Genomic DNA, 26,163 nt, shown 5'->3' with positions numbered 1-26,163 from the left:
TTAAGCCACTGGATAGATGTGGCCCCATTTGCTATGAAATTAAAGAGAATATAAAAAAGTGTAATGATTAAAAGACACATGCTTTGTGTTATACTTAATACTTTCCATTAAAAGAAGATTTTAAGTTGTCTGTCATAATTTTTCCATAAATAAAAAAACAGTGCTGGTGGCGCACAAAATCAGCACATGGGCCGCAAATGGGCCCCGGGCCACACTTTGGACACCTCCTTGTTTAGGGGCACCGCCAGGGTCCAGAAACATTTGCAAACCACAGCAGCTGAATGCTTCTGCAAGGCGCCGTAGGTGTTTGCACGCTGCAGCAGAGCAGCAGAGGGCAGTAAGGGAGGGGTCTGTCTGGGGAGTGTCCCATCCAAGCAGCGGCTCTGCGCTCTCTGCCACGCCGACTCGACGCCTCTCTGCTCCCGCTGCAGCTCGGAAGCGCTCGCCTGGGCTCGCTCACACCAACACCCGTACATCCATCCGTCCGTACCGTCCCCCAGCCTCCACGTTCAGGTAAGCTCTGCGTTAGGAACCGTCTCTTAACCATTTCACATGAAAGTGCGGCCTGGAGCGCAGAATCACAGGGTTTAGTGGCCCCGGTTGGAATAACGGCGCGTCATAAATACGCTGCGCACGGATTAATGTGTCTCCTTTGTCCGAGTGGACTTTTTTTTTGCTGTGGAGAAAAAAACCTGAAAGTCGCTTTGTGCGACGTAGAAGTCGCCACGTATGGAGAGCCAGTGGCTGAAACTGCAGTTTTATTTCTGTGGTTAGACACTCACACGCAGGGAGTTCAGTTTTACGTGATGGGAGTAAAATATATGGCAAGCAATTCTGTATTTATTTAATATTCTTACGCGTCATCTTCTGGTTCTCTCCTTACACTGCACCAAGTCCAGGTACTCTACCAACTATGAGCATCTTTATCAAACAAGTTAGTCGCACATTAACTTAAAAGTTGACTAGTTTTTATTTTCATGGTTACCTAATGGGCTTGAAATCTATATTAGTGAAACGGTATGGCTCAAAAAGTTTTGTTAACTAATAAACCTAAACTTAATCTAAAATGCTCACTAGTTAAAGCTATTTTTGCATTCAGATTGTGCATGTCCAACTAACTGTGCACACTGGTTAACAAGGGTGGCAACAATGTTTACGTGGTAACTAGTAAGATATGAGAAGTTTCGCTGATGGATGGCAACACAAATTGTAGCCTTATAAGGTAACCAGTAGTTGCAAGGATCAATATTTGACTGGTTGGCTGGCAGTCTGAACTACCAGTCAAATGGTTTGGCTAAAAATAAAAATTAGTTGATTAATGCACCTAAAATTTTTACTTTCTAATCCCTATCTGGATCTGCCGCTGCTCAGAATTGTTACTAGTTTATTAGCAACATAAATTTTGCCCTTAAAGTTAACTAGTAATGCTTAGTGATGTAAACTTTGTAATTCGGAACACAATTTTTACCTAACAAGACAACAACAAAAAGGCTCAAGGTGACCACAGGTTGATGAATGGTGAATATCCCTTGGATTAAAGCCTGAAATGCTCAGTAGATGACAATTTTAAATTTTTTTTTGACATTGTTAGTTCATTGGTTCAACCTGAAAAGTTATTTAGTTAACTAGGGGAAGCCATTCTGGCTGATAGCAACCTGCTTTTGGAGCCTCTGCAGCAGTGCCCCCTAACTTTAGCTGAGATAATCGGCTAATTTGGTTTCTATAGAGACAGTCAAACTTGTTTTGAGGAAGTTTTACCTCAACATCCTAAAAGTGTTTACCACAAGTCTGTCAGAGCATGAGCTGCAGACTAGATGACTAAGAGGTGCATGTCGAAAGACTTTTCTGAATGTGGGAGATGTCAGAGACGTTTTTGAACTAAGTGGTGTTTATGTGTCCCAAGCAGCTGCGAACGAAGCCGGTTTGCTGGAGGGTTGGAGTCTGGGGTGTGTCTCAGAGTGTAGACATGGAGGACATTTCCTTTCAGCTGTTGAGTCCAGAGGCCCTAATTTGGCAACAAGTGGAAGTGTGCCTTATCATATGTAAACTAAAACACAGTTTAAGCTAAAAACTTCCTGATGAGCGACCTCAGTGACCCACCCACGGACCTAGCAGTGCTAATCAGCAGAAAGTGTGAGAGATGAGGTTGGAAGGATAATCAGAGCCCCTGACAGCTTGTTTTGGTCGTTTTCTCCTTTTGGTCTGTAGGGGTTTTGGTCATGTTAATGGTGAATCTCAATTAGTGAGCCGCGCCTGAAATACCGGCCTTCTAAATCACTCTAAATGTGACAACAGCACCCCCTGCTGTTTGGTCTGTACCTGCAGTCAGTAGTATGATGAATACTGGTAATAAACTCCTAAAAAAGTACAAAACCTAATGTAATATTTGCCATATGAGGTTCATAGCTAGTTAAAAGTTGACTGTAGGTACGAGTCGGGCTAAAAGACATTTATATTGTTGTTAATAGTATATAGTTAGAAAAGTGTGCCAATGTTGAAATGTTCTAGTTGTTAGAAACCATTGTTGTGTTATAAATGAACTCATATGTATGTTATACATTTTAAAAGGGATTCTAGGTAAATGACAGCTTTAATGCCTCTAAACAAAAAAAAGGATTTATGATACATTACATTTTTTCCTTCCTCAAAAAGGTTCACAACAGAAAACATTAGAGAAGTAGAGCCCTGACTGAATTAAGTGAGGTGTGCAGCTCTTTAGATGTTGGCTCTTTTCGGACCTCCTGGATGAGTCAGTTTCCATCAAACTTTTTCAATGCGCATTTTGAAATATCGCATTAGAAAAGGTTGGTGGAAACGGCAAAATTCAAATTAACTCATAAAATTTTGCAAAAAAAAAAGGTTTTTACGCTCGCTTGAGGTGGTTGTTGAGTTTTTCGAAAAGTGGAGATGGAAGCACATTTGTCGAATCAATTCTGACGTAACGTTTCTGCTGCCGGCGTCTTCCTGGATATTCCAGTAACGCTCCAAAACCGGTCTGGAAGTAACAGACGTGAGCATTTCTCATCCGTGAAAAAAATAAATAAAAATCAGCACCTCTATTAAAGCCCTGCTCCATTACTGATCTGTGGTCCATGCTAGTTAGCAACAGCTACTTCCTGTTTGTCGTCAACATATGACGACATTACGCTGTAGATGGAAACATGTCTCATGCGCATTTTCTTTTTTGCAATATTTTACAAGTTTGCTCAATATTGGCATGAGAATTAGATGGAAACACAGCTAGTGTGGTTCTGGAGTTATCTCGGTGTAGGCCAGCCTTCATGGGAAGGTTCAGCACTGCTATGCTCTCCATTTGTGTATGGTGGCTCTACTGTGTTACCATCCTGAGTAGATTTGTTTTCCATTTGTTCTTGATTTTCTTTGGCTCGGCGTATGCTTTTATTTTTGCTTTCTGAGCTCTTGTAGCCTACTTCCTGTTGTCAGACAGGTTCTGTTTATATGATTCGTTGAGTTTACGGGTCTGGTGTAGATCATACTGGGCTTTCTGGTGAAACTGAACCAAACAATGTGTTAAATCACAGTTAGTTCATAATTTAACAAGGGGAAGTTCCGTTTTCATAAAAACAAAGAAAGATAATCCTCTTGATCGCCAGTGTAATGATACACATTAAGCTTTAGCTCATAACTTTTTAACAACAAAAAAAAAACCTCACTTCAAAAAAGTAAACTATCCCTTTTATTTAGTTATAGTTTAGAAACAGTTTATACAAATCTTATTTGTATTTGAAAACATTATTTTGAGCAACAGTAATGAAATAGTTGCGTGTAGAGTGGTACATTTGAAAAACTATGTAGCATCTGTTGAGAAAGTTTGCAGATGCATGTTTTTCGGGGAGAGTTGCAACATTTTTTGCCACAAACTTCAGTTTATAGTCAGAATATTATCCTACTTACGATATGAAAAAAGCCACACCCCTCACTACCCATGGCTGCCTTGTGGTGGGGGAGAAAAGCAAACTTTGTAGCTGCTAGTGTAATTTTCTTATGCCTGATTTAATTTGCTCGGTAAAGAGAAGCGGTTCCAAAGTACACTGCTGGTTGCTGGTTCTCAGAAGTGTTTTTAGTTGTTGCTGAACTAACCTGAGATAACCCTCGTATCCTTTACAGCCAACCGTACAACAGGAAGGCCGTCTGCAAAGTCATAAACAGCCGTTCTGTTCATTGTGTAAACAGATGTTAGGGAAGCAGCGTGGCTGTTAAAACGTGTTAGCAGATTTTTATCTGATGCATCCAAATCAGGCTTGCAAGGAACCACAAGTGGCTGAAAGTGGCATGCAAGGAGAAAATGAGTCATAAGAGGACCCCCCCCCCCTCTCTCTTTGCTCAAGGAGGGCTCTTATTTTTATCGTGGTGGGGGATGGAAACTCAGGGCAGACATGCTTTTAAGGCCTCAAAATCCAGATTCCACATATAACAAAGTCTTGGGTTAAACCACAAGGCTTCCTATCAGATGGATCCACTGTTTCTCCACATTTTGATTTTCCACTCAGGCCTCGAGGGAAGGCAGTCACAACAGAGGGAGAGGCTGGTATAAAAAAAAAAAACAGTGGGGGAGGGGACGAAATATGCGAGTCTGGGGTGGCAAGGCTGTGTTTGTCAGCATGGAGAGGTGGGCCTGTGGGCGAGGGGACTCTGCAGAGGAGTGAGGCTGACGCATCGTGGTGTTTTTCCAGCCAGAGAGGCGCTGGCCGATAATCATATGACCCGTTCGGTTTACGCTTCATGACTCACCTTGCAGAACCTCTCAGCGCTTCATCCTCTTCTCCAGAGCAGCGCTGACTTCCTCACCTCTCTATGGTTTTCTCTGGTCTTCCCAGCCTTTAAACATTTTATGGAAACATGTCAAATTTGATTCTTCATTAGTTCACCCATTGAACTGGATGTTGCACCAGCAACAAAACTGCTGCTGAAAACGTTGTTTATGTGAAAACTATTAAAACTTATAGATAAAGACTAGGCCTATATCGTTCATTTTTACTTCATGTCTTCATGATTAGAAAAAAAGAAGGAAAATATGCAGCGCGTTTTTCATGATGTCTACCTGGAATAGAACAATAGTCTGTTGCAAACAGGCTAAAACCGGACTTTCGACCAGTTTATCTCAAAACGTATCAACACCGAGTCAATTGCTTAAACTAGGTTCTCAACAGCTCAACTTGAATATCGGTATCCAGAAAGGAAATGCTGCTACCATTAATTCAAGCAGATTATTGGAGGAAAAACCTTGGCTGCTGATCCCTTGGGATGTTTAGATGTTTCACAGCTTCCTATGACTCCTTCATGCTCATGTTTTGGCCTCTAGATTAAGGGTCTTTATCAAAAAGGTCAAGGACTAACTCATTAAAGTTAGATAGGACTTTTTTTTATTTGACCAATCTGTATAATCTGATTGAATTTGACTTTGGAAAGTGCCTTGAGATGACATGTTTCATGAATTATTGCTAATTAAATAAAATTGAATTGAAGCCAGGTTATCTCGTTTAACTTCCTCGTTTTGTCGACCAGAAAGCTATCCGTTTGTTTTAATATACAAAAAGTTACAAAATAGAACAGTTTGATTGTTTTAAAAAAAAAGGATGTGGGTTAAGCTTCTTAAGCTTCTTAAGCGTCACAGTTATGTAAGAGGAAGAGGACAAATGAGGGGGAAAAAAAGGGAAGCCCACTCTGGTTCCCTGGATTTGGAGCCACTTCCCTCTTCCCGGGTGAGGATCAGATTCCTGACATGTCTGTGGGCAGACTGCTGCCTCGAAGAATGGCCGGCCGTGCATTTGGGAAGGCAAGTGGGTTCAAGCAGCATTCCTGTGGAAAAACCAAATCACCATTTTCAAACAGCTTCTTTCCCGTGAAACTTCAAATTGTTTTGGTGACCATCTTTTTAACCAGATTAGAAGCAGCAACGGGGCCGATGTTAAAGTTCTCAAGTCCAGGTTGGCAGCAAAGCTTCACTTCGGATTGATTGCGTTCAGTATGTGTTGTGTTTACCGTTCAAACTAGTGGGGGGAAAAAAAGCTGTTGTCTGTAAAATCAGGGTGGGTTGGAATCTGCTTTGAAGTATTTTTGCACGTTTTACCAAACTCTGCTGCTGGCTGAGGCTACATTCAAATAGAGATCAGTAATAAAACGCATCAAACAGAACTACAGCAGATATACATCTCATCCAAAACAAACTGTATTCCCCGAATGTAAACGACGGATATTAAACATCTGAAACGAATGCCAGCTGAATATTTATGTTCTTTTAGTTGCTAATTAACAACGGTTCCCAGATATGTAATTAAAGCTAAAATAGATGTTTAACTCCCTCTAAGTCACACAGCAGAATGTATCCCTGTTCAGCAGAGACCTTTTTAAAAACTCTCCATGTGGCGCCACTTTACAGGGGATATGGATAAAATGTTTGCTATTTGTGTGCACAGATGTTAATATATATGTTGTGTTTGTCTGAAAAGCTCATGCAATATTTTCTCGTTTACAGTGCTTTGGAAATATGTTTATCCCCTTTAAAATAACTACTTACATTCTGTTACTATACAAGCTTATTTAACTATTGCAGAATATTTAATTTCCCCTTTGGGATTAATAAGGTATTTTCAAACTGATTTGAACATCAAATTTCAATGTATTTTACTAATAGTAGTGATAGTCATGCATAATTGTGACATGATAAGAGAATAGGTCTTTTTTTTTTAGACAGTCTAAACAAATATGCTTTTCTTTGTTTTCAGCCCCCTTTCCATCTGAAAACCCCCCAAATAACATCCAGTGCCATCAATTGCCTTCAGAAGTCACCTAATTAGTAAATAGATTCCATCTATGTGTAATTTAATCTCAGCAGAAATGCAGCTGTTCTATTTCTGACCTCCAAAGTTTCTCAGAGAACATTAGCTAACAAACAACATCATGACGACCATGGAGCACAACAAACAGCTCAGAGAGAACGCTGTGGAGAAGTTTAAAGCCGGGTCGGATAGTAAAATAGCAAACTTTGGACATTTCACGGAGCTCTGCCCAATCCGTCATCTGAGGCCTTGGCTGCACGTAGCCTGATATCTGGGGAAATGCATTTTAATGCGATTTGGCCTTTCATCCTCATGAACACTTTTATTTCACTAAAAACAATTATTCCTGAAAACTTTGATCAAAGTGAAAATTTGAGAAAACACATTTTTTTGTGTGTGTGCATGGCAGGACTGCTCCAACATGTTGAGGTACAAAGGAGAAGGAGCTGTTTTACACCCTCCCAATAAGCAGGGACCACATGGTTGTTTTAAAGGATTCTGATTGGCTGATATTAGAGATTGACCGATGCAGTTTTTTAAGGCCTATAACGATTATTTTGACATCAGTCTAACCGATCCCCGATATGTGCTGATGATTTTTTTTTCTCGAAGCTGACATTGCTTTTTCTTCCTCCAGTAAAAATGACACAATGATAACAGATGTTACACAAGTCTCACTTTAAACAAAAAAGAAACATTAGCAAAACAAACAAAACATATTAACAATGGATAGCAAACGATTTAAAAATTTAAATATACCAAAAACAATACATCATCTGCGTTTTTGTGCGCTTTTACGTTTCTGATAATCATCCCATCTGTATATTATTAAAAAAAAAAAACAATGTCGTGGAGACATTCATTTTAATAAAAGATATAAAAGGCCTGAAGGTGTGCAGAGTACGCCTGCAAACCTGCCAAAACATGGCCGTCCACCAAATTCAACTCACTCAGAGAAACGCAGCCAAGAGGTCCATGGTACCTCTGGAAGAGCTGCAGAGGTCCACAGCTCAGGTGGAAGAATCTGTTGACAAGACAGAGTCACAAATTTGGCCTTTATGGAAAGATAAATACATAGACAATTAAGAATCTATAGCAAGTCTTAAAAAAGCGAGCTCCACAGATGCTTAGCTGGACATGTAAGGCTGTCAGAGACATAACTAAAGGCTAGGTCGGTTCTACAAAGTAGTGAATTAAGTGGGCTGATTACAAATGCACACCACAACGTGGTCCACCACATTAAATCCCTATAAAATGCATCGAGGTTTGTGGTTGCAAAGTGCCAAAAAGTGAAAGGTTCAGTGGGTGTGAATACATCTGAGGCAGCAACAGAAACGTGTCCTGGCCCCTGTTTTAGAGCACAATGCATTTCCTTTTTTAGTCACATTTCAGTCAAAATGAAGTCCTAACTGGTGAGCAGCCAGAAAATGTACCAAGTTTTGCATAAATAGTTTCAAATTTCTCTTCCTACTGCAACTTTACGCAGTTTTACTGTCTGCAGACACGGCCAGATGATCAGACACAGCTAACAGGATTTCCCTTTCGCTGCTCACGCTGATGATTTATTCTCTCGCTTATTAATAACTAACCAGAAACGTATCCTTTATCTGGGTAACCATGACAAACAGCAGAGCGTTAAGGAGGAAGTTGCTCATCGGCAGGGCGTCTCCGTCTCAGTGCCGTCGCTTTTAAGCTGCAGCCTCTAAACGCTGTGGTTTTCCTGCAGACAGGATGGCAGCGCACCACCCAGAGTTCGAGCGGGCCGGTCAGAACCCGGGGCTCCAGGTGTGGAGGGTGGAGAACTTTGACTTGGTGCCTGTTCCCGAGAACCTGTATGGGGGTTTTTACACCGGGGACGCCTACCTCATCCTCAACACCATCAAACAGCGCTCCGGGAACCTGCAGTACGACCTCCACTTCTGGCTGGGTGAGTCCGCTGACACCCACATTATCTCTGTCTCATGAAAGAAAAACAACTCATATCTGCATTTCCTCTTTGATTTGATTAAGAAGAAAAAAATCTTTTTAGGTTCAAAACATAGATAGTTTTCAGATTTGCATTGCAGCCACGATCCTGTTTAACTTGCAAAGCAGATGGCGGCTCTGGAACTGTGTTCCTCCAGGATTCTCAGTAAACCGTTGCCGCTTTACATGGTTCTCTGAAATTCCTGAAACCGGTCCGGACTGAAAGGCATTCGCCCTTTCGTCTTAAAAAGATCTAACAGTTTCTGCACATGATGGTTCCGTAGGGAAGTCTCTGTCCAGTTTGTGCAAAGCATCATGTGAGGATAAAGTGGAAGCGTCTTTTTTTTTTGCAGCTCTACTTTTTATTACCATGAATTTGTGACACAGTAGGATCCTCTACTGCAATAAAAGCAGCTTTATATCATAAAATATTAAAAAACTTCCAGTTCTCCATTTTAATGCGGATGAGCCAAGATACAGACTGTCTGTTAAAAGCACTAAAAATTGATTGGCTTGAGGATTTAAGAAGCAGGATTGTTCATTAATGAATTTAGTACATTGTATTTGCATAATAAATGTTAGTTTAAACATGATTTTACTGTATTATCTGAATGGTTTAACTGTTTGAAGTGAATACAGGAAATATCACTGATGATTGGAACTTGCTGTTGGGTTTTTATAGATTTTCACTGTTTTAGTCAGACTGAGCCACGCTGTGTACCAGCTTCATTGATCTGAACCATCAGTTTGGTTCTAGGTATTTTGTCCCTTTTCTTTGTCGCTAACAAGCTGCTTGACATGCATTCAACATGTACTTGTTGAAGAAAAATGCAGTTACAGATGATATTGTGTAAGAAAATGAATCCTGATTTTACAGGATGTGACTTAAAACACTTTATCTAAGAAAAAGAGTTTTGTATGTACTTTAAAAAACAGTGGAAAGGAAGATTTGATTGCTCTATGTTTCACAACCGCAATATTATCAGGTTTTCTGGGTCAGAAATATGTGATTTACCAACTAAATACTGCAGAATACACCAAATCCGTGCAGAAACACGTGGTAACAATGATACTCAGGGGGCAGAAGCTTGTTTTTAAAGCAGCAATGTTAGAATGTTCAGGAAACACCTCCAGGCCGATTCATGCTAATAACCACGGCACCTGGTTCTCAAAGCTTGTCAACCACGTAAGCAATTTTTATTCAAATTGTATTTTCTCTTTGGAAAAATAAGTAAATTTTCGGTATCACGTTTTGCAAATAGCACTTTAGTTTGAATAAAGTTATACAGATATTTAATAGGAACAAACACTCAGGGACGTGCAGTGATAACCTTTCAGTTTTGGATTAAAATGTTTGATTTGACGCTTGCTTAGGTCGAATTTGATTATTTGAATTTAACTGCATTTTTTTAAATATTTAAATGAGGTTATCTGTGGACAAATCCTCCCTTGACAAACCCTACATTAGCCGGGGGAGAGGGGGGGGGGGGTCTTCTCAGTCTCTGTGGTTGTAAGAGTTATTTTCTATTTAAAATGAAAATATAGCAGTTTTTCTCTTTTTTTTTGGTTGAAAATGGAAACAGTGTGTGGTCTCTGTACACCAACAATATTATATTTTTAAATAGAGCAAAGAGAACAATATTTATATGGAGACGGTCTTGTTTCTCCTGCTGCAGGGGATTTCTGCAGCCAGGATGAGAGCGGCTCGGCGGCCATCTTCACCGTCCAAATGGACGACTTCCTCGGTGGGAAACCGATCCAGTACCGCGAGGTGCAGGGGCACGAGTCCAAAACCTTCCTGGGCTACTTCAAGTCTGGAATCAAATACATGGTAAGGACGTCTGACGCTGCAGGGAGAAAAAAAACGTTGATTTTCCGCTCGCAAGCCTGGTCTTTGTGCTGAAATGTGAGCTGTGTGTTCCAGAAAGGAGGCGTGGCTTCTGGGTTCAAGCACGTCGTCACCAATGAGGTGTCGGTGCAGCGGGTGCTCCAAATCAAAGGCCGGCGCGTCGTCCGGGCCTCTGAGGTGCCGGTTAGCTGGGACAGCTTCAACCAGGGAGACTGCTTCATCCTGGACCTGGGAGACGTGAGCCGGACGCAGAATATTATTAGACGCAGGGAACGATGTTTCCCACGTCAGCTGAAGCAAAGAAAATAGGCTGCTGCTGTTAATTTAATTAGCTAGTCTACTGATGTCTCCACTCCCCCCCCCTTCCAATCCACAGGAGATTTATCAGTGGTGCGGCTCTCAGAGCAACCGCTTCGAGAAGCTCAAGGCTACCCAGGTGGCCAAGGGCATCCGTGACAACGAGCGCAGCGGGAGGGCCCGGGTGTACGTCTGCGACGAGGGAGCGGAGAGAGAGAAGATGACGGAGGTCAGACCGCTAAAGCCGCTAAGGCCAGATAACTAGCAGAGTGAGACTTTTATTGAGACTCCTGCCTCTGCCCGCAGGTTTTAGGTCCCAAACCAGATCTGCCGCCTGGCGCCTCTGATGACATCAAAGCTGATGCTTCAAACAGGAAGAGAGCCAAACTGTACAAGGTCAGAGCGGGAATGGGGGCAGACTGAAACATATTTAGAGATATGGTGATGTGGGAGGGAGAGAAGTAAGAGTTTATGCAAGCATAGAAATTATGTTTTGTGACTTTTAGCCCCAGTTGTGATTCTGGCTTCAGCGCTTCAGAGGCGGCGTCTTAGTAATAGACAACATAGTTTTTAAACTGTTAACTGTAAAATTATCAATATTTTTAAAATGGGGGGGGGGGGGGGGGGAACATATTAAGATATTATTTCAGATTTCATCAACTTTAGCAATGATTTTTAATGAGAGACAAAAAACACTGGAACAAACACAACAAGATGAAATCAAGCACTGACTTCCTTTTACTAAGTTCTTGACAGTTTCCAGCCATTCATTATTTAATTTTATTGGTAACATTATAAAGGCTCATACATTTTTTTGTGTGTCATCGACCAGGTGAGAAAAATAAACAATCTGAAAGTTGTCTGAAAGTTTTACAATTGTAAGACGTCTCCCTTTTCTGTGTGAAAATGTTATAAAACACAAACGTTGTTTTGGAGTTTGTCCACGGTTGGAAACACATCCTGCACTCTGCTGCCAAAATGATTTTCTCACCTATCCAAATCATAAAATCCAGGTGTTTCATTCACATTTACCGTGACAGGAAGTCACCTGTGCAATGAGTCCAGTTAGTGATATTACAACCAAGTGAAAACTGCTGCAAATGAGAGCAACTTACCTTCAACAGGTTAGGTCAGAGATCTGCAACCTGTGGCTCCAGAGCCGCATGTGCCTTGTTACAAAAAAAAAAAAAATGCAGGGGGGGGGGGGGGGGGGGGGTGAGAAATTGGTCAATGTTTCTAAATGTAACGGTAATTTAAAATTGCTAGCTTTAGGATGCATTTAGTTCTGCAATATATGCATAACATTTCCAGATAGAAAGAAACTACTGGTGTGTAGAATATTTTATTAGAGATAAATGAAATATCTTTTTGTCAATAGGTTGCAAACAACTTGCTTTTTCATCATTTTGATGCCATTTGCTGAAAAAATCAATTATCCAATTAAAGAAAATGCATTAAACCTCAATATAAATATACTGTTGATGTTTTATTTAAAAAATTAAACAAATGTCCTATAGTATACTATAAAAACAAGCTATTGTTTCAAAGTGATGTGTAATCATAATTAGTTTCTGCTGGACCGAGGGCAAAAAGGTCTCTACGGGTTGTAAAGGTTGCTGACCCCTGGGTTAGGTCAATTAAAATCAAAGAGCAGGGTCAGCAGATGCTGAAGCACATGGTGTGCAGAGGTAGCCAATAACTACGGAGTTTCAGGTAGCTTTCAGATTAGCTTAGCAAACTGGGCAGAGAGAACTTTGTGAAACGGGCTTTCATGGCAGAGTGTCTGTATTCAAGATTTACGTCACCGAGTGCAACATAAGGAGCAGGCATGTTCTCTGGAGTGACGAATCATTGCTCTATCTGACAGTCCAGTGGTTGCGTCTGGTTTGGGCAGCAGCCCAGAGAATGGAAATGCCCTGACAGCATCGCCTCCAGTGGGAGGTTTGGTGCACAGAGAAATGTGTTGTGACTCTTATTTTCAGGACTTGGGACTCATCTCCTTAGTTCCAGCAAAAAGAGACTCCTATTGCTTCAGCACACCAAAAACATTTTGGACAATTTGGCGCGTCTAACTTTCTGGTAACAGTTTGGAGATCGTCCCCTGCTGTTCCTCAGTGCACACAGCAAGGTCCACAAAGACCCGGGTGACTTAGTTTGGCCTGGAAGATCTTTACGGCACAGTGTCCAGATCTCACCCCAGAACATCACCTTTGAGATGAATTAGAGTGGAACTAGCAAGCAATAAACGTCTGACCTCACAAATTCTTCTTGAAAATCCAATAAACAGACTTCCAAACTTTTTTAGGCGAGTCAATACATTTGGCTATATATGGAAAAACACGAGCTAGCATTCCTTATGGAGGCGGCTCGTAAATGTAGACATCTTTATGATCAACATTACCTGTCACTCTTGGAAGAAACTAAGAGGCTTTGAAACATTGGAAACAACTGTTTTCTGTCTCTACGTGTAGTTGGGAATCTTACGCTTGGCGTGGGAGCACAACGCTGCCCCCTAGTGTCCAGGAGAATAGCGCTACTTCGGAGGAGAAGCCGCACGGCGCATAAATGCTGCCGACGTTTTCTTTGCACATCTCATTTCTGCGTGGAACACATGTGCATCAAGCATAAACCAACCTTAAGTTGCTTTTTTTTTAAATAAGAAGAAAAATGACTACACAAGCATAATTTTGTTTTGGTTTACAAATAAAACAACTATTTAGAAATAAAAATAATTCAGGAGATAGTCCGGATTTTATGGCTGAAAACTCCAAGCCCAACTTCCCCTCCCTCTTCTAACCTTCTCCTCCATCAGGCTTAACGTGGAGCTTCTGTTCATTCCCTGGACAGATCCGTCCACGATCTGGTCGACGTTTTTTTTATGTTGCAGCTGGCTCTGCATCCGCTGGCTGTAACTGGGAGATAACTCTTCCTGCTTCGTCTGCTGCAGGTGTCCAATGCTAGCGGCGGCATGACCGTTGCCCTGGTGGCGGCGGAGAACCCGTTTGCTCAGAGCGCCCTGGAGTCCAGCGACTGCTTCATCCTGGACCACGGCTCAGACGGCAAGATCTTCGTCTGGAAAGGTCAGCTTAAAACTCAAGCCAGAGGACACACTTCTCCTAGCTGGGAAAATAATTGAATGATGTTTTTTTTTTCTACGTTCGTCTTTACTTGTCCAGGCAAAGACGCCAACATGGATGAGCGGAAGGCGGCGATGAAGGCGGCCGACGAGTTCATCAAGAAGATGGACTACCCCAAGCACACGCAGGTCCAGATCCTGCCGGAGACGGGCGAGACGCCGCTCTTCAAGCAGTTCTTCAAAAACTGGCGCGACAAAGACCAGACAGAGGGCCTGGGCGTGGCCTACATCGCCAACAGCATCGCCAAGATCGAGAAGGTGGCTTTCGACGCCGCCAGCCTGCACGAGTCCTCTGCCATGGCGGCCCAGCACGGCATGGTGGATGACGGCAACGGAGAGAAACAGGTGAGGGGGGGGACTGGTGGAGGAGCTCACTAGGATGGAGATCTCTCATGTTTCTTTGTCCTTCGGTGTTTTAAGGAAAACGTGAAAAGGCAGGAGTTCTCAGTTATCCCTGCTAACTCTGTTGAAAAAAACTCTCTGGGCTGGGAGCCTAGAACAACTTTTATAGGCCCTAATGCACATGTGTCAAACTCAAGGCCCACGGGCCGAAACCGGCCCATCAAGGCAATTTATCCAGTCCTCATAAGCCAAAAAAGGCTTTTCATGTCATAAAGTAGAGGCATATATCCTTTTAAAGTGTATAAAGTGGCTAAAACTGTCCCTCCTGTAGCAAATGTTGATTTTTTTTAACTGTGTAGTAACAGCATCCTGCCACTAGAGGTCAGCTTTCCCAAAACACATTAAAAACAACCCAGAAATGTCCAAAAAGAGAATAAGTGACGCAGAATGATTAGAGTTTAAAGTGTAACTCACCCAAATATCAACTTTTTTGAATAGAAACTGTATAAACCGGGCCTAAGGGTGTTACTTTATGTTATTGTGAATTTTCTTACATTTTTGTGTGAACTGGAATGAAATTATGAAATCAAAAGTATCATCTATACACCACCAACCGGCCCTTTTAATGACCTCATGAATGCCAAAGTAAAATTAATGAAGAAATGAGTTTGACACCCCTGCCCTAATGGGTCATTGTGCACATCCTACAGAAACAATACCTAGTGGTTCAAGTACTTCATTATATCTCCAATGTATTTAAAACACAGCAATAATAAAAATAGGTACTTGTGGCTAATGTAAGTACAACAGGAAGACTTCGTAGAGAAAATAGCTGTGAGAATACAGCGCTGAAAGTTTGTCAGCTGTCTGAAAGAATGAAAGATGCAGACAGGCTGTCAAAGTACAGTCAGAATGTGTTTGAAGATTGCAACTAAAAGCTTATTTAAAAGTAGTACAATAATAGCTGCACCTGAAAACAGCCTCAACTAAAATCGGTAGTGTTGAAAGTTAGTTTTTCTACCATGCATACTAGAGCTGAGCAGCTTATTTTAGGTGTAAAGAAGTCATTGCAGGTGCAGTAAGTTCCTGATTCAGTTTGTTGCTACCCACGGCAGATCTGGCGCATCGAGGCGTCCGATAAGGTCCCAGTGGATCCGTCCACGTATGGACAGTTCTACGGAGGAGACAGCTACATCATCCTGTATAACTACAGCCATGGAGGACGTCAGGGACACATCATCTACATGTGGTGAGAAGAGAAGCAGAATATTCACCCACAGAGATACGTTTAAAGCACATACCTCTATGCGTTTCTACCAGATAGAAACGTATAGATATAGATAAAGAAAGATTTTCTTTCTACTAAGCTTTACATTGAATGAATCCAGAAAAGAATCCTCTAAGATGATGTTTGCGTTGACTGGATGTTTGGAAGCATCCCATTCAGGAGGTTTTGTGTGTCAGGCAGGGAACGGACTCCAGTCAGGATGAAATCGGCGCCTGTGCCATCCTCGCCTCTCAGCTGGACGATGAGCTCGGTGGAGGTCCTGTGCAGGTACAACCTGGTACTCTCTGTTTTCAGAGGCCTTACATCCACACAGTCTTTCATCCATATTCCCATCCATTTTGTTAATATCTGCTCTCCTGGCTTACTCAGCGCAGCCACCTCCCGTCTGACCTTCACTTCCTCTCCCATGTGTTTTTTTTCCCTTCTGCTGCTTCTTTGCTCCTTGGTTTCTGCCCCGCCTTCCTCCTCAGGTTGTTGGTGCTCCTATAACCACTCAGGTATTTCCCCCCTCCTTCCCCTGCTACTCTTCACTCCATGCAAAGTGACTGCAATGCTATGTTTCTTAGAGCCGCAGACAAAAATATGTGAGCAGTCAGGGAAACTGGCTGAGTCTAACACAAACGGGACATCCCAGGGTGGAAGCTGATGAGATGCTCCCATCAGTCCTGGCTCCAAACTGTCAACTTGGCTGATGTTGAAGCATTAGGATTACCTTACTTGTGTTTATTTCCTTTGTTGTGGTCACTTCGCATGGACAACCTTTGAGTTTACGTTGTGTCCCTGCTGCAGCAAGAAAGCCATCCATCCCGGCAGAAACACGGGCTGCAGTCACGTCCGCATCTCCAAATCTGCTCCTCTCGTCTCTGGTGACGCTCAAAGCCAACCTAAAAAAAAAAAGAAAAAAGTTGACTGGGTATTGATTTAGTCTTTTTAGATGCAAATCCTACATCAAAATGTATGTTTGTGCACATATTGTCGTGTTGGAGAAAAAAAAAAGTACACCCTCTTTCAGCTTTTGCAATTATTTCAATCTCTCGGTCAATAAGAGGTCCGTCATGCTACAGCGAGAGGGATTATTATTATAGTAGAAATATGGGTTTGCAGTATTTGCAGGAGTGGACAGAGCGATAAATTCACCACCAGATCAGACCATAGTTTACGGAAGAGGATTAGGGCCAATTAAAAAAAAAAAGTCTATTCAATTCTGACTTTATGCTCAGAATTCTCAGATAAAAGTCAGAATTCTGACTTTTTTTCAAAATTCTGAGATTAAAGTCAGATTTTTTAGAATTCTGACTTTAATTCAATAAAGGTGAACTGACATTTTCGACATTTCAGTATACATTACAGTCTATGATTACAGCATTTGTCACTGAATGCCGTTCTGGGTTTGATGTAATTTTACATGTTTTCTATTTTAAAGCAAATATTTCTTGTTTTATTGGAAAAGTTTTATAAACATGGCAAAATAATTGTCCTAAGTTTGTACAGGGCATCGGTTGTGGGCATTCTTGGCAATGTTTCTGAGGCTTTTATTTAGTTTATATCGACCGAAATTAATAAATATATCGTTTTGTTATGGACAAGTTTTGTCCATATCGTCCAGCCCTACAAGATGTTCAATACACGACTTAAATGAACGCTTCATGTCAGTTTCTATGCAAAGGTACTCTCAAGTCTCAACAAACTCTGTTGGTGTGCCTGTCGTTGTCTGTTATGGAAGAGAGAGTTGTCTTATCGGCATGGAGGACCAGTCTTTGAGTTCTTCTTGAGTTCTTCTGTTTTTTGGGCACTTGAGGTTTAGGAACTGCGAATGAAGAGGGCGTGCTTTCATTTTAACCTCGATTGTAAATCCTACTTGTTTCTGCTTTTTTAAAGGAAGCTGGATAAGAATTAGATGCGACATCAGTGTGATCATGGCAAAAATATCAAATATGTGTGAGAAGGTTTAGGAATGGGTCCCGGTGTGCGTTAAACTCCTACCTGCTCCTGACAAAATGTTGGCGTTGAGAAAGAGGCGGGAAACTTGCGTCGGCAGCTGCTACGAGCCTCTAAGCATGTGTCGGATGTTTGATCAAACCGCAGAACAGAAGCGAACGTGTCGGTTAAACTTCACGTCACACGTCGGCTCTTTTTTCCCTTCCGATCTGATCCACGCTCATCTGTAAATATTTATCTTTCCTCGATCCGCTCATGCGTGTTGAGGATTAGCATCAGTGTGCGACTGACTGCTGCGCCTCACGGCGATAGATGCTCAGAAGGAGGAAAAAAAGGCCAACAACAGGATGTTAGACATGACTTTAAAGTCCTGACTGCAAGTTTAGCAGCTTCTCTCTCCATGATGCTCGACTCTGTGCTGCCATCTGGTGTTGCTAATGGGGACTGCAGCAGAGCTCTGTCACGGGAGGTGAAATTCTATAAAGTAGGAGTATCACGGAAAAGTGAATTTAATTTTAGCATAAGCTACATGGCTTCATTACACACACACACACACACACACACACAAAAGTATACCTAAAAAGTAAATTTCAGTTTTTCAAAACAAATTGAATTTTAACTAAGAGCAATTAAAAAAAAGGAAATGTTAATATCTCTGTCATGGCTTGCAGATTGACAGGGAAGGTTGCTGGCTTGACTCTTGTCAGTCGTTAAGAAGCTGGCTCTTTACATAATACAAGCACATTAACAGGAAGTTGAGTGGAAGGAAAAAGTGTTTTTCACAATACAATCCACGGATTGTCCAACCGTTGGTCAGGTTGCCGTCGTTAATGCCGGTTTGCTGCTGTTGCATCACAACCAAGCACAGTACCACCATGGTGGAGATTATTTAAAAAAATGGAACAGTTGTTGCCCGTGTCTGCGTGCGATCGCTGCCAAACGTCTGATTCCAGCCGCAGACGCCCCCTTGTCAATGGGAATCTGCCCTAGTCTCTAGAAAGGGCTTTCCTTCACAATGAAGGTTGGTTATTAATCCCTCTTGCTAGTGCTACATCTTCTACCACACTTTCTTCCTTTTATTAATTTGTGTTTTTCTTCTTCTTCTTAAAACGCTCAGATACAACAGCAACAGCAACGACCTTTTGTGGTTTACCCTTCTGGTAAAGGGTGTCTACCTTTTACTGTTCAGTCAGAAGGTTTTTCTGCTACTGTTTTCCTTCCACTAAACTTTCCATGAATATGTTTGCATACAACACTCTGCTAACAGCCGGCTTCTTTAACAATAACCTTTGCAGCTTAGCCTTGTGAAGGAGTGTCATTGGCAACACAAGGTGTGTAAGCTTGCTTACGCACCTTTTTCTAGCGCGCAGTTTCCTTCCACTAAACTTTCCTCGACAATCCTTTTATCCTGGGATCAGCCAGCAGCCTAGCAATGCTTTTCCCTGTTGTGGAAGGTGTCATTGACTGCCAGCTGAACAACTGTCATGTCTTCCCATGATCGTGTAGGCTATGACAATAATTTATTAATACATGCATGAGGTATCTCAGTCTTTTCACTTTTTCAGGCTATTCAAATGTATCGAAATGCACCGATGTCTCACTAGACCCCGTAGAGCATGTGTGATTTGAATAACTCGCGGCACCGAAGCTGCACGAGGTGACCGGCTGCCAGAAATGGCTCCAGAGGCTAACGCTGGTGTTTGTGCGGCAGGTGAGGGTGGTCCAGGGCAAGGAGCCGGCCCACCTCATGAGCCTGTTCGGAGGCCAGCCCATGGTGGTCTACAGGGGAGGAACGTCCAGGGACGGAGGTCAGTCCGCTCCGGCGGAGACCCGCCTCTTCCAGGTGCGCTCCAACTCTGCGGGGCACACCAGAGCTGTGGAGGTAAGAGTCCAGACGCCGGTCTCATCACAACGGGCTGAGTTTTTTTTTTTTATTTTTTTAAATCCGCGTTTGGGTAAATTTATCCCATGAAAAGGACAGACGCCGACGGCAACCTTAACAAGTGTTGTGCGCTTAGCCAGAGCAGAACTTATTCCTCTGTGCCTCAGAGCAGATTAGTGAAGCACAATGTAGCGCTAAGAGGTCTGTTGTGTTATTAACAGACAAACTGTAGTTTATTTTGAGGGGCCGTCCTGCTGGCGGGATAAATCTTCTAGATCTGTATTAATCCGCAGCTGAAAATAGTCCCCGAACACCATTTGCTCTTGTTTGACTACGGATTGATAGCATGTTGTTTTAGGCCATATACTGGGAAGCACGGGGCTCTTCTGTCCTCTATAATCTTTATGCGCTGCTGTAAAAAACGACAAAGACTTTTTATGTTGTTCAGCGGAAAGAAAGAAAGAAAAAATAAAAGCTCCAAAGTTGTCCTCGCACCGGATTTGCACATTGACCTACCGTGTCTCTGTTATCCTGCAGCTTGACGCAGTGGCGGCGAACCTGAACTCCAATGATGCTTTTGTGCTGGTGACCCCCGACGGCACCAGCCTCTGGGTGGGAGGCGGCGCCAGCGACACGGAGAAGCAGGGCGCCCAGCAGCTGTGCGACATCCTGGGCGTGTCGGCCTCCTCTGAGCTCTCAGAGGGAGGGGAAACCGGTGAGGAAGCTGCGTTGTTTCCTGATGCCTGCCAGACCCTGCAGTGGCAACCTGATGGTGGGGGTGGGGGTGGGCAGGGTCCAAGCAGGAAAAACAACGAGTGTCGCAGTGCTGCATGGACAGGAGGGCGGCCGTGGTCACACATAACATACAGGACTGTCTCAGGAAATTAGAATATTGTAATAAAGTTTTTTATTTTCTGTAATGCAATTAAAAAACATGAAATGTCATACATTCTGGATTCATTACAAATCAACTGAAATATCGCAAGCCTTTTATTGTTTTAATATCGCTGATTATGGCGTACAGCTGAAGAAACCTCAAAAATCCTATCTCAAAATATTAGAATATTTCCTCAGACCAAGTAAAAAAAATAAAATTATAACAGCAAAACAAAATCAAACATTTGAAAATGTCCATTAATGCACTCAGTACTTGGTTGGGAATCGTTTTGCACAGATTACTGCATCAATGCGGCGTGGCATGGAGGCAATCAGCCTGTGGCATTGCTGAGGTGTTATGGATGCCCAGGATGCTTCAATAGCGGCCTTTAGCTCATTTGCATTGTTGGCTCTGGTGTCTTTCAGCTTCTTCTTCACAATACTCCACAAATTCTCTATGGGGTTCAGGTCAGGGGAATTGGCAGGCCAATCATGCCATGGTCAGTACACCAGTTACTGTGAGAATCTGATGTCGTCTCTTAACCACTACCATACTTGTGATTTAGTTTACTGAACCAAGCTGAGTGTTTTTCAAGGCTCAGGAAACCCTGCAGTGTTTCCAGTTAATTAGACGATTCAAGTGATTAGTTGAATAGCCTACTAGTATACTTTTCATGATATTCTAATATTTTGAGATAGGATATTTGGGTTTCTTAAGCTGTAAGCCATAATCAGCGAAATTAAAACAATAAAAGGCTTGCGATATTTCAGTTGATTTGTAATGAATCCAGAATGTATGACATTTCATGTTTTTTAATTGCGTTACAGAAAATAAAGAACTTTATCACAATATTCAAATTTTCTGAGACAGTCCTGTATAAACGGCGTCCTCCACACTTAGCACCACTTCTGGTACCCATTTGTGGCAAAAGACATAAAATACCTTCATCTTCGCTTAAATGAACCTTTAATTTTAGCAAATGTACTCAGAGATCCTGATGCCAGGCACTCTAACGAGTTTCCCGGGCCCACAGCACCACAAGTCCTCCACCGTGCTTCAGTGGGCACGACGTGGTTCTTCACATATTCGCCCTTTGCTGGACACCAGAATCACCCAGGGAGTTTTTTTTTATTATTATTATTCTGAAAAGCTCAGTCTTCGCCTCATCGGGCCGAACCACACAGCACGAGTTAAAGTACCAGCAGCAGGTCTGTTTGTGGGCCAAACCATCGGTTGTTACCGCGTACCTCTGCAGTTCCGAGACGCAGGCGCTCCTCTGCGTTCGTGGTGAAAAGACAAACCTCCTCCACGTCCGGCCTTGTTTGTCTCACTTCCAGTCGTTTTAAACTTTCTAGCCGCTGGGCGACTTTAGGCCAGGAGCTATTTTCTTCTAGCTCAACACGGTTCTTCCTTACTTCAATGGGATGTGTTATCTTTCCCATTTTGAAGAAGTGACTAAGAATCTTGGGTCTTTGTGTCACATCTTATTTAATCCCCTGGGAAACAGGAAGCCATAGTTTACCGATTAAAAGTTCCTAGACGTTCTGATCAACTCAAAAAGTGAAGTAAAAGTCATTAGGGGTAACAATAATTGGTCCCCACGGTAACTTGATATAAACAGTCTTAATGTTGGATTTTCCCCATTATTGATGAAATGAAATGGAACTTTATATATATATTTTTTTACTTTTAGTGTGAGAAAAGCTCTTAATGTAAACTGAAGCATTTAGTGACTTTTATGTGTACATTTTAGCTTTTAATTAGTGTTCCCTGACTTCTGTTCTATCAAGGTATCGATATGACACAGAGGTGTATTTCTCTTCATCTGTTTTCAAAATGGAAAAACAGTCAGATTAATTAAATTAAATTAAAAAGTGTAAAAATCAATTAGAACTGTGGTCTACAAGGCAGGACCCGGATCAACTTTATCTTTCCACCATGCACGGTTATCAGGACCCCATAGCAGCCATTAGACGTTTTCTACCCACCAAGTTGTTGTTCGGGAGGCGTATCATGGAAAAGCATCTTCTGTCCTACCCCCCAGAAGGAGGGACTTTTACCTGCAGCTTTTCAGCAACAGACACAGCAGGTTGGCACAAAGGAGGTTTTTTTTGGAAAAGTGGAGCATGGACGGTGGACGATCTGTGACTCTGTGGGCCTGGTTCTCTCCCACAACCTAAAACGAGTCAATATCGGGTCTTTTAACAGGATCGTGACAACCAATTTAACTCACCAGACACAGAACGCGCCTTCTTCCATGGCCGTCTCAGTCCCTGGACCTTTAGACCTTTGTAAAGTCCTTCAGAAGTCCTGTGATTTCTAAAAGTCCAAAGCTGAGGGGAAAAGAGAACATCACGGAGGAGCCCAGGACTCCGGAGGATCTGCAAGATCCTTCTCTCTGTATGCTCCTCTCTGAAATGTTCAGTAGGTGAATATTAAATGCCGTCCTGTTGGCAAAAAAAGCCAATAATTACAGTACACATGACATCATGTCAGGGCCCTGCAGCAAGAAGGTGTCGGGTTTAAATCCCATCCTGGGGTCTTTCTGCGTGGAGTTAGCATGTTCTCCCTGTGCATGCATGGGTTTTCTTTGGGTACTCCGGCTTACCCCTACAATCAATCAATCAGTCAATCAATCAATCAGCTTTATTTCTAAAGCACATTTTAAAAACGACATTGGTGACCCAAGTGCTGTACATTAAAACAAGAAATGGCTAAAAAAAAAAGCAAGTTAAAAACAAACAAAACATACACACACAACATCAAAAGCTAAAAACAGGTGGACCCCGCCTCTCGCCCAATGACCGCTGTAGCTAGGCGCCGACCGGCCACAGATTAGTGGGTATAGATGAAGGATAGATGGAAGATTTCATGTAAAACAAATAGTTCCTAAAATGTTTTATACAGGATACTCATCTGTGTTTGACTTGTTGAGACAAAGGATAACCTGAAGCTTGTTATTTTATCCAGACCAGTTCTGGGCCGCTCTGGGCGGGAAGGCAGAATACCGCACCTCCACCAGACTCAAGGACAAGATGGACGCTCACCCGCCGCGACTCTTCGCCTGCTCCAATAAGACCGGCAACTTCATTGTGAGTATCTCCAAACAAGTAGGAGAAAAAAAAAAATGTCCGTACATAACCCAAGAACTAGTGCTGCTGTCAGGATTCTGTCGCCTGTCCAAAGGAAAGCCGGCAGTTCACCGTACGATGCAACCTTTCTTCCTCCTCACAGATCGAGGAGGTTCCCGGGGAGATGACCCAAGATGACCTCGCCACTGATGATGTCATGATCCTGGACACCTGGGAGCAGGTAAACGGCAACAAATTTCCTCCACTGCTGCGGGTGATGATGATTATCAGTGACGGAAGGTGAACAGAGGCTGTTTCCCCTCAGGTGTTTGTCTGGATTGGGAACGAAGCCCAGGAGGAGGAGAAAACCGAAGCCATGGCGTCCGGTAAGACGAATACACTGCTGTGCAAAAGTCTTCACACATTTGATTGGGATTTTAAAAACAAAGCAGTGCGTGACGTAAGTGGAAGGAAAGGGATATGTGGCTTTTCTGTAATAAAAAAAATCTGTTTCTTTGTAGTCAGCGCTCCTGGGTCAACACTGCAGAACCACCTTTTAGCTTCAATTACAGCCAAGAATCTTTTTCCCATTTCTGAAATGAACTTTGACTAGGCCAAAGATCTAGATCTAAACCAGGGGTGTCAAACTCATTTCTATATTGGGCCACTTTGGCATCATGAATTAAAAGGGCTGGTTGCATGTGTTTGGATGACACTTTTGATTTTATAATTTCATTTTAGTTCACACAGAAGTATAAAAAACTGCACAGTAACATAAAAGTAGCACCCTGAGGCCCAGTTTATCTGCAAATAAGTTGATATTGGATGAGTTACACTTTAAACTCTCATCATTCTGCATATTTTTTTTTCTCTCTTTGGACATTTCTGGTTGTTTTAATGTGTTGTGGAAAAACTGACACCTAGTGGCAGGATGCTGTTACTACAGTAAAGAAATAATAAACATTTGCTACAGGAGGCACAGTTTTAGCCACTTTATACAATTTAAAAGGATATATGCCTCTACTTTAATACATGTTATGTCTTTTTTTTTTTTGGCTCTTTCGGCCCGGATAAATTTCCTTGACGGGCCAAACCGGGCCTTGAGTTTGACACATGATCTAAACCATTGCAGCGTAGCTCTGGCTGTACGTTTGGGCTCGTTGTTCATTTTGAAGGTGAACCTCCACCTCGGTCTCATGTCTCTTCCAGGATTGTTCTGTATTTACCGTCGTCCTTCTTCCCATCAAGTCCGAGCAGCTTCTGCTCACCAAAAACCGCCCCCACAGCATGATGCTGCCACCACCGTGTTTTCAGGGTGTTTTTTTTTTTTTTAAAAAACAAAATGGTTTCATCATCAGGACAGTACACATGGATTAACATTTATGTGGAAATGTGTCAGATTGTAGCGTTCGGCTAGTTTCCCTCTTGGCAGGTTGATGTTATTTAAAAAAAAAAAAAAAACAGACACAAAAACAAACTTTGCTGTTACTAATCTGCAGACCTCATCCCTTCACATTCCTTGCTATGAAGTGGATTTGGTTCGTTAAGAACTTTTAAGTTTATAACGCTCAGAACACAGAACCCTGCTAATTACGGATTCCTGATCCGACCTTAAACCGGGGTTTCAATCTTTTCTGGATTTCAAACACCGCTGGTCCTCAGGGTGAACAGTCCGGCTTGTTTGGGGGCTGAGGTATTAAAAGCTTGGGATAAATCCCCCTGCTTTTAACGCCTCCACAGCTTCCAAGGAGCTTCATGGTGCTGTTTGTTCTCTGAAGGTTCTCGGTCCTTTTACTAATTTAGGTGACTTCTGGATGATTTATTTAGGGGTTTTGGAGTAAAGGATGCTGAATATGAATCCAAGCCACACTTTCCAGACTTGTAATTGGTGAGAAGCTGTGAAAGCAGTGCATCGTTTTCCTCCCGCTGAACAATCAGGCTCAAGGCGCCTCTGCTCTTCTTCCTCAGCCGTGCGCTACATCGAGACCGACCCGGCCAACAGAGACCCCCGGACTCCTATCGTCAAAATCAAGCAGGGCTTCGAGCCGCCCACCTTCACCGGCTGGTTCCTGGGCTGGGACCACGACTACTGGACCAGCGACCCCCTGGAGCGGGCCATGGCAGAACTGGCTCTGTGAGCGCTCACCCCATCATCACGTCCCTTTGTCTGCCTTTTTCCCCTGCAAGCATTACGCTACGAATGCCAAGACTTGCTGTTTTTTTAGCTGCCAGCACACAAGGCAGAGTTTTTTTTTTTTAATAACCTCTACGTTTTTCTGCCACGTCCTACACTAGTGCCTTCTCATTTATCTTAGAACCGTTAGAAACAAGACTTTCACAGATAGGTAGAGATTTTGTTTTGCACTAAACGTGTTTCAAATATAGCAACTTTTGTCGGGGATTGTTCTAATTTTATATTGAATCCACAGCTCAGAAAGAAAACAAGCAATGCCTTAAAAACCTTTCCTTTAGTTTATCGTTTTTAAACGCAGTTTCAGGTGAAGGAGCCGTTTTGCTGATTTGTTGTTTGTACCTTGAACTTTTCTGTATTTATTTTTAAGAAGCGAACTCCTGTTCCCAGAAATCTTCCTTCGCCGTCGAACACTCGGCGCCTCTTTAGAAACCAGCTGCTTCCGTTTCAAATAAACCAAATTCAACGTGCGACGGGTTCTCTGTCTTCTTTCATTCCCCGGCAGCTCTGGTCTGAAACAAACCAGG

General features: G+C 42.5%; 1 protein-coding gene and 1 long non-coding RNA gene across 4 annotated transcripts; one reads left to right on the top strand and one right to left on the bottom strand.

Moving 5' to 3' along the window:
* Positions 1–297: 297 nt before the first annotated feature.
* gsna (gelsolin a) lies at positions 298–26,106 on the top strand. 3 transcript variants are annotated; one of them, XM_021317314.2, is made up of 17 exons: positions 298–513; positions 8,531–8,727; positions 10,442–10,596; positions 10,690–10,851; positions 10,991–11,140; positions 11,218–11,307; positions 13,859–13,991; positions 14,088–14,392; positions 15,505–15,638; positions 15,854–15,944; positions 16,148–16,174; positions 19,327–19,497; positions 20,035–20,212; positions 23,345–23,466; positions 23,609–23,686; positions 23,771–23,831; positions 25,414–26,106. In XM_021317314.2, exons 2-17 carry the CDS (start codon positions 8,532–8,534, stop codon positions 25,581–25,583), a joined length of 2,223 nt encoding a protein of 740 aa, XP_021172989.2. In that variant the 5' UTR covers positions 298–513; position 8,531; the 3' UTR covers positions 25,584–26,106. The 3 variants fall into 3 exon arrangements, with proteins under 3 accessions (XP_021172989.2, XP_012719627.2, XP_012719629.2); XM_012864173.3 differs by having other exon boundaries at positions 8,527–8,727; XM_012864175.3 differs by lacking the exon at positions 16,148–16,174 and having other exon boundaries at positions 299–513; positions 8,527–8,727.
* LOC118563911 lies at positions 16,089–20,130 on the bottom strand. The gene is made up of 2 exons (XR_004931522.1): positions 20,014–20,130; positions 16,089–16,561 (listed from the first exon to the last, which is right to left on the bottom strand). It is a non-coding gene; the product is annotated as an uncharacterized LOC118563911 (long non-coding RNA).
* Positions 26,107–26,163: the final 57 nt, after the last annotated feature.

Source organism: Fundulus heteroclitus, chromosome 8 (assembly GCF_011125445.2).
Source record: "Fundulus heteroclitus isolate FHET01 chromosome 8, MU-UCD_Fhet_4.1, whole genome shotgun sequence".
NCBI classification, from domain to species: domain Eukaryota; kingdom Metazoa; phylum Chordata; class Actinopteri; order Cyprinodontiformes; family Fundulidae; genus Fundulus; species Fundulus heteroclitus.
Note: the sequence above shows the minus strand (reverse complement) of the source record. Positions and strands in the feature narration are given on the sequence as shown.

Excerpts from the sequence above, each read along its gene's own strand:
- gsna (XM_021317314.2), top strand. The coding sequence starts at position 8,532 with ATGGCAGCGCACCACCCAGAGTTCGAGCGGGCCGGTCAGAACCCGGGG. Across the intron at positions 15,945-16,147 it reads TCGGTGGAGGTCCTGTGCAG|GTTGTTGGTGCTCCTATAAC; the intron begins GTACAACCTGGT and ends CTTCCTCCTCAG. Across the intron at positions 23,467-23,608 it reads ATAAGACCGGCAACTTCATT|ATCGAGGAGGTTCCCGGGGA; the intron begins GTGAGTATCTCC and ends TCCTCCTCACAG.